The 15,979-nt window shown below is 44.0% G+C and overlaps 1 protein-coding gene across 6 annotated transcripts in view; it reads right to left on the reverse strand.

The window, feature by feature from the left end:
• Positions 1-8,099: 8,099 nt before the first annotated feature.
• Positions 8,100-15,979, reverse strand: part of GK (glycerol kinase) — a 58,584-nt gene continuing 50,704 nt past the window's right edge. For all 6 annotated transcript variants that reach the window (XM_053309558.1, XM_053309557.1, XM_053309555.1 and 3 more), the window contains one exon: positions 8,100-13,458. In XM_053309558.1, coding sequence (XP_053165533.1) covers positions 13,448-13,458 — 11 coding nt within the window. In that variant the 3' untranslated portion in view covers positions 8,100-13,447. The remainder of the gene's footprint in view (positions 13,459-15,979) is intronic.

Raw genomic sequence — 15,979 nt, forward strand, 5'->3', positions numbered from 1 at the left:
CCCCCTGCTAAATAAAGAGAATCACCATGTTAAAAGGTGCCTCTTTGCCAAGTTAGCATGGTTTTAAAAGTCAGAATCAGCACTTGGGTTCTAACTTTTGGAAATGGACTGGGAGCCAGTGCAGCTGACAAAACACTAGCGTGATATGATAGAAATGCCCAGCCCCAGTTAATAATCTTATGGCCCTATTTTGGACCAACTGCAATTTTCAGACCATTTTCAAAGGCAGCCCCACATATAAGACATTACAGTAATCTGTAGGAGGTTATCAGAGCATGGGTAACTAACTGGCCAAGCTAACCCCATCGAGGTAATGTTGCCCTTGGCATATCAGCCAAAGCTGATAAAAGTGCTCTGAGGAAACTGAGCCTCTAGTGATAGTGCTAGATCAATGAGCATCCTCCTTTGGCAAGAATACAGCCCCATCTAGAACAGGCTGAACATCATTCACTTAGAAAGATGAACCATCGACCAACAGAACTTCTGTCTAGTCTGGATTAAGTCTCCACTTGTTCACCCTCATCTAGTCCATTACTGTATCCAAGCACTCCTGTATGCTGTCAAGGACATAGGAAGGCTGGAGTAAGCTTTGGGACAAGAAGTGAAGATGGGCACTTTTTCTCCCCAGCCCACTTATGTTCATTTCTTCTTCCTGTGTACTTGATGCAGAAAAAACTTGTAAGGTCATGATGAAAAACCAAACATTCTCCACACCTCTTTTCTGTTACTTGTATACAAATAGCATCACATTCTCCGCATGCAGGAGAGCTTGTTGCCCAACAAACAGGCTCCCCTACTTCAGGGGTCTGAGGAAATGTGTCCACCTTGTCCCTGTGTGTTTCAGTGCTTGCCCTAGGCGCTATTTTCCCTAGATACGCCTCTGCCTGTGTGCTATAGTCAGCTGAAATTTAACTGTTAACAAAGAAGCTAGCTAGGAGAAAGGGATACAGGAAAGGAAATATAAGAACATAAGAACAGCCCTGCTGGATCAGGCCAAAGGCCCATCTAGTCAAGCATCCTGTTTCGCACAGTGGCCGACCAGATGCTGCTGGAAGCCACAGGCAGGAGTTGAGGGCGTGCCCTCGCTCCTGCCATTACTCCCCCGCAACTGGTACTCAGAGGCATCCTGCCTTTGAGGCTGGAGGTGGCCCACAGCCCTCCGACTGGTAGCCATTGATAGACCTCTCCTCCATGAAGTTATCCAAACTCCTCTCAAAGCCATCCAGGTTGTTGGCTGTCACCACATCCTGTGGCAGAGAGTTCCACAAGTGGATTATCAAGAATTGTGTGAAAAAGTACTTCCGTTTGTTGGTCCTAGGTCTCCTGGCAATCAATTTCATGGAGTGACCCCTGGTTCTAGTGTTGTGTGAGAGGGAAAAGAATTTCTCTCTCTCCACTTTCTCCACACCATGCATGATTTTATAGACCTCTATCATGTCTCCCTGCAGTCGTATTTTTTCTAAGCTAAAAAGCTCCAGGTGTTGTAGTCTTGCCTCATAAGAAAGGTGCTCTAGGCCCCGATCATCTTGGTTGCCCTCTTCTGTACCTTTTCCAGTTCTACAATGTCCTTTTTAAGATTTGGTGACCAGAATTGTAAGCAGTGCTCCAAGTGTGGCCACACCATAGTTTTGTATAAGGGCATTATGATATTAGCCGTTTTATTTTCAGTCCCCTTAATGATCCCTAGTATGGAATTGGCCTTTTTCACAGCTACCGCAAATTGAGTCGACACTTTCAATGAACTGTCCACCACGACCCCAAGATCCCTCTCCTGGTCAGTCACCGACAGCTCGGATCCAATCAGCATATACTTGAAGTTGGGGTTTTTCATCCCAATGTGCATCACCTTACACTTGCTAACACTGAACCGCATTTGCCATTCTGTCGCCCATTCACCCAGTTTGGAGAGATCCTTTTGGAGCTCCTCACAATCAGTTTTGGATTTCATTACCCAAAAGAGTTTGAAGTGATCTGCAAATTTGGCCACCTCGCTGCTTACTCCTGCTTCTAGATCATTTATGAATAAATTAAAAAGCACCGGTCCCAGTACAGATCCCTGGAGAACTACGCTTCTTACTTCTCTCCATTGTGAAAACTCTCCGTTTATATCTACCCTCTGTTTCCTGTCTTTCAACCAGTTAGCAATCCACACATGTACTTGTCCCATGATTGCTAACTTTCCTCAGGTGTCTTTGATGAGAAACTTTGTCAAAAGCTTTTTGGAAGTCCAGGTAGACTATCTCAACTGGATCACCTTGATCCACACACTTGTTGACACTCTCAAAGAAGTCCAAAAGGTTGGTGAGGCAAGATTTACCTTTGCGGAAGCCACGCTGGCTCACTCCCAGCAGGGCCTGTTCTTCTAGGTGCTTTACAATTTTATCCTTGAGGATGCTTTCCATCAATTTGCCTGGAATGGACGTTAGGCTAAATGGCCTGTAATTTCCTGGATCGCCCCTGGATCCCTTTTTGAAAATCGGTGTTACATTTACTACTCTCCAGTCCTCTGGTACAGAGCCCGATTTCAGGGATAAGTTATGGAGAGGAGAGGAGAGGAGAGGAGAGAGCTGGTCTTGTGGTAGCAAGCATGACTTGTCCCCATAGCTAAGCAGGGTCCTCCCTGGTTGCATCTGAATGGGAGACTTGCAGTGTGAATACTGCAAGATATTCCCCTCAGGGGATGAAGCCACTCTGGGAAGAGCAGAAGGTTTCAAGTTCCCTCCCTGGCTTCTCCAAGATAGGGCTGAGAGAGATTCCTGCCTGCAACCTTGGAGAAGCCGCTGCCAGTCGGTGAAGACAATACTGAGCTAGATAGACCAATGGTCTAACTCAGTATATGGCAGTTTCCTATGTTCCTATGTTATATATTTTAGCAAGGAGGTTGGCAATTTCACATTTGAGTTCTTTGAAGACTCTTGGATGGATGCCATCCGGCCCTGGTGATTTGTTAGCTTTCAGTTTTTCCAGACAGTTTAGAACATCATCTCTTGTCACTTCTATCTGACTCAGCTCTCTAGCCTCCATCCCTAAAAAGCCTGTTTCAGGAACAGGTATATCCTCTGTCGTGAAGACAGACTCAAAGAACTCATTAAGCTGCAACCTCCATATCCTCCTTAATAATCCCTTTCACTCCCTCATTGTCTAATGGTCCAACCGCCGCCCTGGCAGGTATCCTGCTTATGATGTATTTAAAGAAGTTTTTGTTATTCCCCATGATACTTTTAGCTAAATGTTCCTCAAACTCTCTTTTTGCCTCCCTTATTGTCACCATGCATTTCTTTTGCCAGAGTTTGTGTTCCTTTCTGTTCTCTTCCTTTGGACAGGCCTTCCAATTTCAGAAGGATGTCTTCTTCCCTTTTATAGCTTCCTTGACGGTACGCATTAGCCATGCTGGCATCCTCCTGAACTTAGTGGTACCTTTCCTCCTTTTGGGTATACAATCTAATTGAGCGTCTAGTATTATGGTTTTGAGTAAACTCCATGCACTCTAGAGTGAAGTGACTCTCCTGATTTTCCCTTTCAGCTTTCCTTTCGCCATACTCCTCATTTTGGAGAAGTTTCCTCTTCTGAAATTCAAAATGTCCGTGTTAGACATCTTTGGTGATTCTCTCCCTGCATGCATGCTGAATTTGATGGCACTATGGTCACTGTGGGTGAAGGGCCCAGAGACTTTGCCCAAATGCTAGTTCCCCCCATTCGGGAAAGGGACCGCCAAACCCAGATCAAACCAACTTGGGTCCTCGCACAATGGCACCATGTCCAAGGTCTGGGAGGGGTTTGCTAACCCCAATTAAAGGCCACTTGGGTACTCCAATAATGGTGCCATGCCCAGTGTCTGCCTTGTTGGCAGAGAATCGAGGGCCGGTTGTAAGGCAAGCCCATCTGCCCCCGTCACCCGAGCTGGGCTACCTGCGCACGTTTCGGGGGTTGGGTCCACAATGTTGGTGGGGTGAAGCGGCAGCGGTGGCATGAGAGGTGGCGGCATATAGCCCTAATGTGGTGTCAGGTCCCCAATGGTGGTGGGGCAAAGTGGTGGTGGTGTGAGAGGTGGTGGTGCATAGCCCGACTGTGGGGGGGGGCAAGGTCAATGGCCACCCGCAAGGGGGAAGTTTGTGCCACAGGCCCGCTGGGCAGGGGGGCAGGTTAGGTTCTGTCCCCGAGCTGGTCAGGTGGAAGCGATGGGGCGGCAAGAAAAGAGTCCCCACTGGTTGCCATGTCTGTTGCTGCTGAAAGGAGAGGTGCAGGGCTTACTCCCTGCATCGGCGCAGTGGTGTTGGGTTGTGAAGGAACCTGGCTCCGGTCGCTGCTGCCGTTGCCATGGCTGGGAGAGGCGAGGAGGCGAGACCTGCTCGTTGGGGGGTGGGGTCTGGAAGAAGAACCTGCAAAGTCCCCCCTCCCCATCTTGTGGCCCAGCACGGTCGAGTTGGGTGGAATCGGGGGGGGAGATGCAAGGGGGAGTTGAGCCCCACTCCCCCCCTGCCAGCCCGCTGGCCACGTGTCTCTCCTGACCCCCAGGCTACTGCAGTGATTCACCATAAGCAGCCTGTATTAAGATTCTCCTGCTTGTCGCTGAGCAGTCGGAAGGGTCCAGCTTCTTATTCTTCCCTGTGCCGTGTGAGTCGGAGGGCTCATGGCGGCGCTGCTTCGCGGCCTCTCTTGTCCACCCTACTTTTCTTTCCCCCACCCCCCATACTCTTCGATAGGGAACCTGCTAAAGTGTCCCCAGCTTGCGAGAGAGCAATGCCAAGTTGTAAAAAGAGGGAAAGCTCACTGGTAGAAAGGATGAAAGCAGATTAGAAATTGGGCAGGAGTCCAGCTGTATGTCTGATCAGGAGTGAAGACAGGAACTGGGGAATCGCACCTGAGCATGCTGGGAGAAGGGGACAGACTTCAGCTACTTGAAAAACACCTGAGATTTCCTGTCTATCAGGAGCAAGGAGTGGAAGTGAACCCTTTGTGAGCCATGACCTCCTACTTCAAGGGAGAAAGGGACACAGGCTGAAATATAGTAAACTCTAACTGGTTGTGTTTTGAACTGTGTGTTTCTTTGAAAGGGTCAACTTTTGTTTCATTTGTGAAACAATAAATTCTCTTTCTTTTTCAAATATTTGGACTTGCTCTATTTGAGTAACACCCCATGCCTACAGCATTCCTCACTCTCAATGGCAGTAGGTATTATAGAAGAGGACTACTGAAGATCAAAGGTGGCAGTGGAACATAGGAAGCTGCCATATACCGAGTCAGACCATAGGTCCATCTAGCTCAGTATTGTCTACCCAGACTGGCAGCAGTTTCTCCAAGGTTGCAGACAGGAATCTCTCTCAGAACTATCTTGGAGATGTCAAAGAGGGAACGTGGAACCTTCTGCTCTTCCCAGAGCCTAAAGTCTCCTAAAGCCACCCTGAGCCATTTTGTAAGGGTGGCATACAAAATCAATCAATCAATCAATCAAATAAATAAAGGGAATATCTTACAGTGATCACACATCAAGTCTCCCATTCATATGCAACCAGAGCAGACCCTGCTGAGCTAAGGGGACAAGTCATGCTTGCTACCACAAGACCAGCTCTCCTCTCTACAAAGTAGATAGAGGAGCTGCCACAGACCCAAACTGGGTAAATAGGTAGGACAGAAATGTATTAAATAATAGCCAAAACTAATTTCTGAACAAATTCTATGTTGAATTGCAATTGTGGATCTCACATGTGATGTTCAAAGTGTTGTTTGCACTTGTTATGCTCATAAATTCTTGTGATATCAACAGGATCAGAAAAACACCAACTTTATTTGGATCATATTCACTAAGCTTCTCAGATATTCAGAACTCAAGTTCTCCAGGCGCCACTTTGAACTGGTTGATTCTAATACAAGTAATATTTTACTGATCCCTTGCATTTTTTCCATGGACGAAAACTGCAAATCTGATTTTAATCTTGCTGCAGACTTCAAATCATGCCATTCCAGACTCCTAAACTAGGTTTCATGGTCTCAAATCAAATGTATTGTTGAAACCAATTTGTATATCTTAAAACAGAGTTTTACGGCTGATTCCCAAGTTTGCTCAATTCAGAAATAGAGGATTTTTCAAATTTAACTTCCCCACAATAATTTCAGCACATCTGTAAATAAAAAGCAGTCAACGATACTACCATTTTAGAATCTATTATTATTACAATACAGCTGCTGCCTACTGCTGAGAACACATTACCTTCATTTCTTTGAAAACTAAGTTAGTATATTTTGTTAATTAGTTGCTCAGTGTGAAGAGAATGAATAATATTTCAGCTCCAGCATTATTTTTCTTTTAAGTTCCCACTCCTGAATCATGTTCCTTCTCCATCATCTAAAGTTCCCAAGAAGATGAGGCCAAATAGCATTATATAATTAAGGTAAGTTAAACATTGGCATTTTGTATTAAAATCACCCTGTTGAGATTTAATTATAAGATTCCATTAAATCCTTTTTTGGTTTTTTGCACAGAAATGAATTTTTAATCAATATGTGTGCAATAGTTTAACCTGAGATGCCTTAGCACACTTACTTGCTAATTTGATAAATATATGCAATTACAGCATTCTTCTGACAATGGAATTCATAAATCGTATGTATGTTTGGACAGGTACTTTGGCACTGTTTAAAATTACTTCTAAGAACAAAGGCAGGGCCTGCTGGGCAGGACAGTTTATGGTGAACCATCATAGTGCCTACCAATGCTTAACATGCTTAGTTGGAAAATCTAGCTGTATTGTGTGTCTTAAATATTAGGGATGAGCATGAAACGTTTCAGTGCCTCATTTTTAAGAAGCAGGTATGAAATAGGTATGTAGGTCCTTACCTATTCCTTTGCCACCCCACAGCTGTTCTGGTGGTGGCACCGTGATGCTCAAAAGGCTGTGTGAGGCTGCTTCCCTGTTCCCAGCAGCCTGCACAAGATGTTGGCACGCACATGCTGACCACACAAATGGCACCGGTGCATGTGCAAATGCCATTTGCATGCTGATGCTCTGCATAGGCTGCTGGGGACAGGGGAGCAGTACAGTGTTGTGACTGGAACGGTGGTGGTGGAGCAGGTAGGGACCTGTGTAGCTAATCCTTAAAGCTACCGCTCTCCGCCTGCCTGAACATTTTGTGCACACCCCTAATACATTCCTATTTTATATATATATATATATATACACACACACACACACACACACACACACACACACACACAGAGTTGCAACCACATCCTGCTCTTCAAAGTTCTGTGCATAGGCCCCAATAGCTTACACACAATGCAATGGTAGATTTGTATAAGGTCTTATACACAAGATTGTGTGCAATTGTTAGGACCCTAATATAGGGGTGAGAAAGAGAAAGTGGTCAATGCAAGACCGATTTGAAAGTTATCCAGCCATAAATCCCACTTATATAGTCCAACCTGCAATCACAAAATGGTGACTGTTTATCACAATGTGACATCATCATCTCCCACATCATTTGAGATGAGATATAACCCTGAACAAATGGGTGCTGAACAGTCTGGACAATTATTTGGCCACATCAACTGCTCTATACTCAATTAACTGACTTTAAAAAGCTTAGTGCAGCTACTCCCTTCTTTAGTTTTCTCACTGGAAGGAGCTTCCAGTTTTCTCACTGGAAGGAGAATGAATAACTTTTATTACAATCATAGATTAGACATAGAAAGAAACCAAAAATACAGCATTCAAGTAAGAGTTCTATCATACAGTACACTAACACAGTGGTCATTTTATCGCAGCATCTAGAAAAAAGAAATTAATTGTTGGCAGATCTTAACAGCGGCTACACAGAACTTAGCAATCTTATGAGTGATAGATTTCTCATCTGAAAGAAGTGTCTACCTGTACTTGCTTCTCGCCCTCCAGCTCCTTCCCCAGCCACAGTGGCTCCCTGGAGTGCTCAGCTTTAGTATGTGGTTGCAAAACCCAACAGAAACCAACACAACTATGCTGGGAAACCATGGACCATCAGCTGTTTTCCCCTGCAAATGGGGCAAATATGGCCAACATCAAAGGGCTTATTGTGGCCACCAGTCACATAGGTATTAAATACAGAATGATCACTATAGCTTCATATTACCTTGCATACAAATTTTAATTTTCAGAGTGAAGTTGGCAAAGTAGCTACAGGCATTATATTTTTACAAAACAATATAATTAGGATTTTAAAATAATATATTTGCTGCTGCTCTTTGTCTGCAGAAGTCCATTTTCCACAAATACATGCCTTGGATGCGGAAGGAAGCACTGAGTTAAGTTTGTTGATACATACATGCTCCAATCTACCAATGAACCATGACTAAGCAGAAGTAAACTTCCACATGTGCATTGCTAGCTGGATGAACAACCATGAGTGCTAATGGTACTGTGCCTGTGGTTCCCCTTCCAGCCACCAGAACTGCTCACATGTTCTGAAATCCCACTGACCAGCTATTTGGGGAAAAGAATGGAAAGGCCTGGATTCAGCCTACCCTCTCCTACCAAGCACCTGATTGGCAGAATGCCAGCTTTTAATGCACAACTCTGGCTGCTCAATGGATTGGAGCAACAATCTGGCTTTGCAGAAAATATGGACAAACCCCATCCATCATGGGTTCTCTGCTTATTATGGACAGAGCTGTAGAAATATGAACAGTCATTAAACACTGTGGGTGTTTAAACATAAACAATTCTCTCTCCTCCTCTCTAGAGTTTCTCCCGGTATCTCTCTCTCCTCTGCCCTCTTTTCTTCCACAATTTCTTTTACTGACTCTTCTCTGCAGAACCTCTTTCCTGTTTTCGGTCTCTCCCTTCTCTTCCACTCTCTCCCCCCTCTCTCTCTCCCCAGTCCTCCCATGTTCTCAAGTGGGTTCCCTCCCTCTCTTTCCTCAGCTTTCTTCCCGCTTCCTCTGACTGCTCCACCATCCTCTTCCCAATTCTCTCACTCCTTCCTTCCCTGCTTCCTTCCCTGCTCTTCGACTGGGCTTTCCTCATTAAGCAGACCACCCACCACCACCTCCCTGTAAAAGTTAATCTCAGAACTACATTCATAAATCACAGCTGAGGTAAAGCAGTTAACCCAGACACATGTAACATCTTCCATGTCTGTGTCATGTGAGAATCCTCTCATTATCAATTAAGTTCAAGCCTCTTACTTTGTACGCGAAGCCATTTCTGTTATTTGATTTTTAACCCTGTGGTTGTGACTTTCTTGGGAAACTCCTGTTTTGAAACCACACTCAAAGGTCTCGCAAATGGGGTAAGAGAGTCCCTGTATAACAAATTCATATTGAATAAAGATGCTTGCACTGAGTGCTGAAAAACATTCTACATGCACAATGAAGGAGGGAAGATTTTTGTTGATCTTATTTCCCCACTGCAGCCCCCCTGTACCTCCTGAAAATATGTCACTGAGAGTTGTGGGATGCTCAGTGACATATTTTCAGGAGGCATAGTGGGCTAGAGCGGGAAGGAAAGTACAGCAAATATAAGCAAAAACCACTCCTCTCCCATCATGGTAGGGGTGTGCATGGACCAATCGATCCCGAACTAGTTCACCTCAAATGGGGTTGCCTTGAACTGAAGTGGTCCAGCCCGCGATCAAATCAGTCCACGGCAGACCAGTTTGGAACAGAGAATCCATTGAGGATTTACAAGCAAAGGGGTGGTGGAATCCCTTAAAAGTGTTCTAAAGGGCGGCTGTGGGTGGTGGGTGGGGAGAGGCACATTTTAAAAGTAGATTAAAGGTTCTGACTGGCCCGGTGGCCCCTCAAAGCCCCCATGGGACAGCCCTAGTATCACTTCCTCCAGCAACTTGCCCTGCCCAGCGGAGCCATTTCAGCCAGCATGGTGGCTGGAACCGCACCACTGCCACACAGGCAAGTTGCTGGAGGGAGCACTGTGTGGTTAGGCTGCGTTCCCAGGCTTTGAGTGTTGGCAGCAGCCACCAGGCCAGTAAGAACCTTAATCTACCTTTAAAGGTGCCCTCTCCTCACTCCTTGACAAATCTTTAGAAGACTTTTCAAGGATTCCGCCCCCACCCCCCGCCTGTAAAGGGCAATCCTCATCAGATTCTCCTTTACAAGCATAGCCCCTCAAACCACGGAACTAGTTCAGCTGAATGGACCGGACTGGCCCGTTCAACTGAACCAGTTCACGAACCAGCAGTTCAGTTTGAATTTGGTCCAAATATGAACTGAACTGCAAATTTGGTTCGAGCATACCCCTAGTATATGGAACATTTTGGAGCATGCAACATTGATCTGGATGCACCCACTGTTCTCAACTGTGTTTTAGCAAGTTAATCACCTTAGATCAATACTTTACATATGCAAATGCAAGATGTGTCATATTCCTGTGTGTGTGTGTGTGTGTGTGTGTGTATGTGTGTGTGTGTGTGTGTGTTTAAATGTATACAACAATGTACCAGCAGGAAGAAGCATGCTGACTTCCTTTTGAAAGGGTAGGTGGGAGTGGGGGAGGGAATCCAAGTTGGATGTTAAGTTTTAGCTCCAAGTTAAAACTCCAGTATAACATTTTGTAAAGTATAATCGATTCATGTAACCGAAACAAATATCATTACACTTCCACAATGGAAACAGACCATTTTATAAAATTCATGCTGTCCATAATTACAAAACATAATTGCAAAAGGGATCTAGGACATTTTAAATCATATTTATTTGTAGTGCAATATCAGAGTTGGTTACTTATTTTCAGTGTGTACATTTTATAAAAAAAATAATTAAGTTAAATTAAAAAAAATTAAAAGCCACAGAGGATCAAAAAAATCACATTTCTATTCACAAAAAAAGTTATCAGAATTTCCATTTATTTAATTCTATGTTTGTAGAAACAGTGGAAGTATATTTTACAAAATTGCAACAACAATTTCACAAAAATAATTTAATGTCCTATATATTCCCCAAAGCTGTAGCTTAGATGCCCCTTAACATTATGCTGTATAAAACAGCAAACACAACACATATAAAAGCAGCCCAAGAAAATGAGCTGTTTCCAAGTTCATTTAAAGGTCTTACGTTTCAGCATTTGTTTGGAAGAAAAGGATTAATAATTGGCACTTGTTTCAAAGCCCATCAACGTGGCATTTGCTGTACTAGGACCATGCTAAGCAGTTTACAGGCACAGACAACACACACACACACACACACACACACTCTGCCAAAGACCTGCCCCAGAAAAGCTCTCCCTCACTTCCTACTTTATTTTGAACGGGGGACGGGGGGCAGGGGAGTGCTACATTGTAGTAGCACAAGGCTGCTTTGGCAAGGGAAACTTTTGGCAGGCCAAATATGGTCCACAGGCCTCATGGTGGTCATCCCAAGTGATTGAGTTTTACAAATTCCCCTCTCAAAGCTGACATGTATAGATATATATCAATACAAACCAAAAACCTAAATGACTTTAGGCATTACATTTTTCACATGCTGAAACATTTATAATACAGACTACATTTAAGTGAGAATGTTGAACACACAGTTGTCCAAGGATTCTACACTTCACATCAGACAAAAATGCAGCAGTTTCCAAGATAATACATTTCCATTGCACTTAATGAAAGACATTTCAATATAAATAACTTTAAAGACTCATTACCTTTTGCATTTTCAATGCTTAATATTCTGTCCTGAACTTCTCAGTGATGGAACACACACATTTTGAAAAAGGTGAAGGCAATCTTAGACAGACATGGAGACATTTTTGAGCATGCACACTCCCTTTAGTTCCTACTGGCAGAACTGCACACATTTAGAAATGTTGCTGCTATTAGGAATGCTTCCACATTGAACCTTCAAACTGAGCAATTTCATGACAAGATGACACCAAGCCATTTTCTTTATCAACCAAAATTAGCCTTTGCATAAAATTTTATAACAGGGATTAAGCTAGGGACTTAGCTATGTCATTCATTCCACACAGGAACCATTTCTGGGGTGCCTTCTAATGATCAGTAAAGTCTCAAAGTACAAGACTAGATTCAACAAACTCTTGTGTATGAGTTTTAGTGGTATGAGAAGCAAACACCTTATCAGCTACAACAGGAAAGGACAATAAGGGGGAGGGAAAGAGAGACAATGTGGAGGACACTGATCACGTCAGATACATTCTGGAGGAACAGATAGAAGTTCTTAGAGACCTATGGTGAAGCCCTGTCAGATTAAAAAAAAAGTAGTGACATTCATGCCCTTCCTTGCCTCTCTCCATTCTCTTCTTCCTCCTTTTTGTTCACTGTTCCCCCCCAGGTTTAGTAAAAAGGATACAAGGGGGAAACAGTGGTAATGGCAAAACGGGGCAGGGGATGTCAAGTGTGATGGATTTGCTATTGAAAGGGGGAAAGCAATCAACCAATCCTCCCCCTCTCCCACAGTTCTAGAAGTTGCTGTTTGAAAACAGAATCAGCTTAGTTCTGAACTTTGTAGCCAAAAAATTAGTGTTCTTGTAGATCCCCTAAAATCAAAAATGCTGTGCCCAGAAAGCAGAAATGCCACAGCCCAGAATGCTATCATTAAGATTTCTCAGTCTGCTTATGGCCCACAATTTACACCAAATGCAACAACTAGGGCAAACATTTCAGCCTCTCTCTGACAATGAGGAGCATTTTATTTGTGCTGTGTATTCCTCCTTTGCCCCAAATCCAAACAAACTTAAACTACAAAAAGTGCATATGTTTAAAGCATGTTACCCAAGTCTGATTTCTAGTACTGGCCATCAAGTTGATAGTATGATACTTCAAGTGTAATGCTAGAACCCTGACTTGTCAATGTGTATGTATGCAAGCGTACATATATTTTACATTTTGAAAACGTGTTTTGCAGAGGAGGGGGAAATTAAATAGCTTGTGACATTTAAAGGATTTAGGTTACTTAGTAATGCTGCCCAAACTATATTAATAGGACAGATAAGTTAATCATGTCCTAGCTCCACCCACCCCCACTCAAAAAAACCACATCCTGAAAAGTTTGGATGAGGATATCGGATCATAATAAAAACAGTTGTTGCTACATTGGTCACTATAAAGATAGCCTCTGCAGTTGTCATTATCAACAATTTTTGGAGAAACTAAAAAAAGCTACCACTATATTACAGAATTTGCCCTCCCCACCACCACCCCCGGCCTGGTATTATGAACTGCAGGATTTAAAAATCTATAACCTTTATTCCGACAATTTCTCAGATCAAAATGAATGAAAGAGGGTGATATCAGATAAGGAAACTAACAAAGGCTTATATCCCATTATAAAGTTTAAGCAGGCAACTGGTGGCAGCTGTGTTTTGTATTTTGCTTATTTCACATTCAAGTGCGTCTCTAAATTCTCACATGAGTTATTTTGACAGTGAATGAGTCAAAACAATGCCATCACATTGGAACAGAGCACTGGATTCTCTTCAGATGCTGCAGTCTCTTAGAAATCCATTAAATAGCCTCATTTGCAACCTTAAAGAAAACACATATCAATGGTCAAATATTCATTAAAAACATGCTGTTCAGTGTAATGCATTTCTGTCAAAATATTTAGGTAAAAGTGTTTGTCATCTGAGAAATCTGTATCTTTCTAACTTAGATCATGGGCTACACTATCCTGGGACAGTGACAACAAATGAGCTAGCACTGCAGGAGAGATATGGAAGGGGAAGAGTGCTCCTGAGCCTTTCCCAGACAGCAGGCTTTACCACAGGATTAAGAGGGGTGAAATACTTTGAGTTATGGAGCATATTGGCTATTTCAAATTTGCACAAAAACCTGATGCAAAAAGTGGAATTTTACACCCCGGACATAAGTCAGGCTAAGTTCCAATGTGTAATGAAAAACTTGAATCGTACATTGAGTGCTCCCTGATAGCTTGCAGGGACTTCGATGCAAATCTTGATATGTGAATGCACACCTGCCCTTCTATAGTAAAATTGCCATCTGGTAGGGCTCCTGTAGTTGATAGTGGCTGACATCATGATTCCTGAAGCACAAATGCATAGAGAAGTTGCAGGGATGCAACTGGGATTTATGTGCAACTCCCCCAGTCACTCTACATGCGTACTGTTGTGCAAGTGGGCAAAAGACTTTGCTCTGCCTGCACTATGTAAGCATTCTGGAAGCGAGGAAACATATCACTGACCCTCAGCAACATGCCTCCTTTCTTCCAGAATAATTCCAACATGTGGGCAGAGTGGAGATGTTTTGCCCACTTGCAAACCACGCTTGTGTAGAAAGTAGGGATGTGCACGGAACCGTGGAGCTGCGGTTCGGCACTGGGGTGGGGGTTCCTTTAAGGGTGGGGGGAGGGTGTACTTACCCCTCCCGCTGCTTTTCCCTCATCAGCGCACGGTTTTTTGTAAGCATTTGGGGCAGCAGGATACCTCCCTGCCTCACCTTCCCCTTCTCGGCAGCAAAAGGCTTCAGAAAGCCTTTTGCGCATGCGCATGTCATGGATAAGCTGAGATTGGTGGGTTTGAATGTTTATCCTAGCCTACTTGTTTCAGAGAGGATCTGAAACTCACTTCGACCATGGGGTTCTCTAAAGCAAGTAGGTTAGAACCTAAGCAGAGATTAGTGGATTCAGACCTATCGCAGCTTAACCTAACCTAGAAAAGAAGCAGATGGAAGGGAAACACATGCTCCCAGGGCTGAGGGATGTCACAAAGAGCTCAGATTCAACAGAGGTACCATGTGATATTTGAACTGAATCTGCCCACTGTTAGAGTCACCACATCTCAAAGAATATTGTAGAGTTTCAAGAGGTGCAGAAGAGCAACCAGAATGATCAGGGGCTGAAGCACCTTCCTGGTGATGAGCTATCGCCTTTGCAGCTTTTTAGACTTTTAAAAGATCACGATAATGGGTGGGGTGGGGTGGATTGATTGATATGATGGATACTGTAGAGAAGGTTTTTCTCCTTTTCACAACACTAGAACCAGGGGTCATCCAATAAAACTGACTGGTATGATATTTCAGGATGAACAAAAGGAAATATTTTTTCACACATAGCATAATGAACTATGGAATTTTCTGCCACAAGATGTAGTGATGACCACTAGCTTAGATGGCTTTAAAAGAGGATTAGACAAATGGATGGAAGACAAATCTATTAGTGGCTTTGCTGGCTATATGCTTTCTCCAGGTTCAGCTGCAAAATGCCTCTGAATACTAGTTTCAAGGGAACAAACCTGTCTCCTGTTTATGGGCATCTGATTGGCTACTGGTGGGAAACTGAACCCTGGACTGATCCAACAGGGCCCTTATGTTCTTATATATTAAATTATTTTATTAAAACAAGAAACAGAAGCATTTTAAACACATTTTAAGCCTCTTGCACACTTGGTACACCATAAATATTGGTGACCCACACAATTCACTTAAATGACTCCCAGCATTTTTTCAGGTTACCACTTGGATGAACTTGGGAGTGGAAGAAGTCTCCAAAGTGTTGTGAGAGCCCCATGAAGTTATGGCATATACAGGGGCGTAGCTAGGGGAGAGGGGGCCGTGTTCGCCCCTCTCTCCAGCGGCCCCTCAGAGTGAGGGAGATAATGAAAATAGGGAGGGGTTGAGCTGGGGGGCCCTCAGGAGCTGGAGGGCCCGGGTTCTTTGAACCCCTTTGCACAGTTATAGCTACACCTCTGGGCATATATTTGGGTGGGGTGTAGAAAGATGGCTTAGTTCAGCCTTTTCTCTTTTGACTGGCAAACAAGTGCTGGCAGCTGCTGCAGCACTTCATGTTGCTGGCTCCTGACAGCTGTCATTAGGGATGTGCAGAGAACTGGTCTGGAGGGCCTCCCAACCAGTTTGAACGGCAGGTGGTTCTGCAGGGGGTTGCATCTCTAAGGGCAGGGGAGGGTGCATTTATCCCTCCCTCCACTTTCCCCCCACCAGCACTCCATTTTTCTAAAGTCCATCGGGGCGGCAGCATACCTCCCTGCCACCCCATTGCCCCCTTTACTTCCAGTAACTGGAAGTATCCGAC

The sequence above is a fragment of the Hemicordylus capensis genome, chromosome 3 (genome assembly GCF_027244095.1).
Source record: "Hemicordylus capensis ecotype Gifberg chromosome 3, rHemCap1.1.pri, whole genome shotgun sequence".
Taxonomy (NCBI): Eukaryota; Metazoa; Chordata; class Lepidosauria; order Squamata; family Cordylidae; genus Hemicordylus; species Hemicordylus capensis.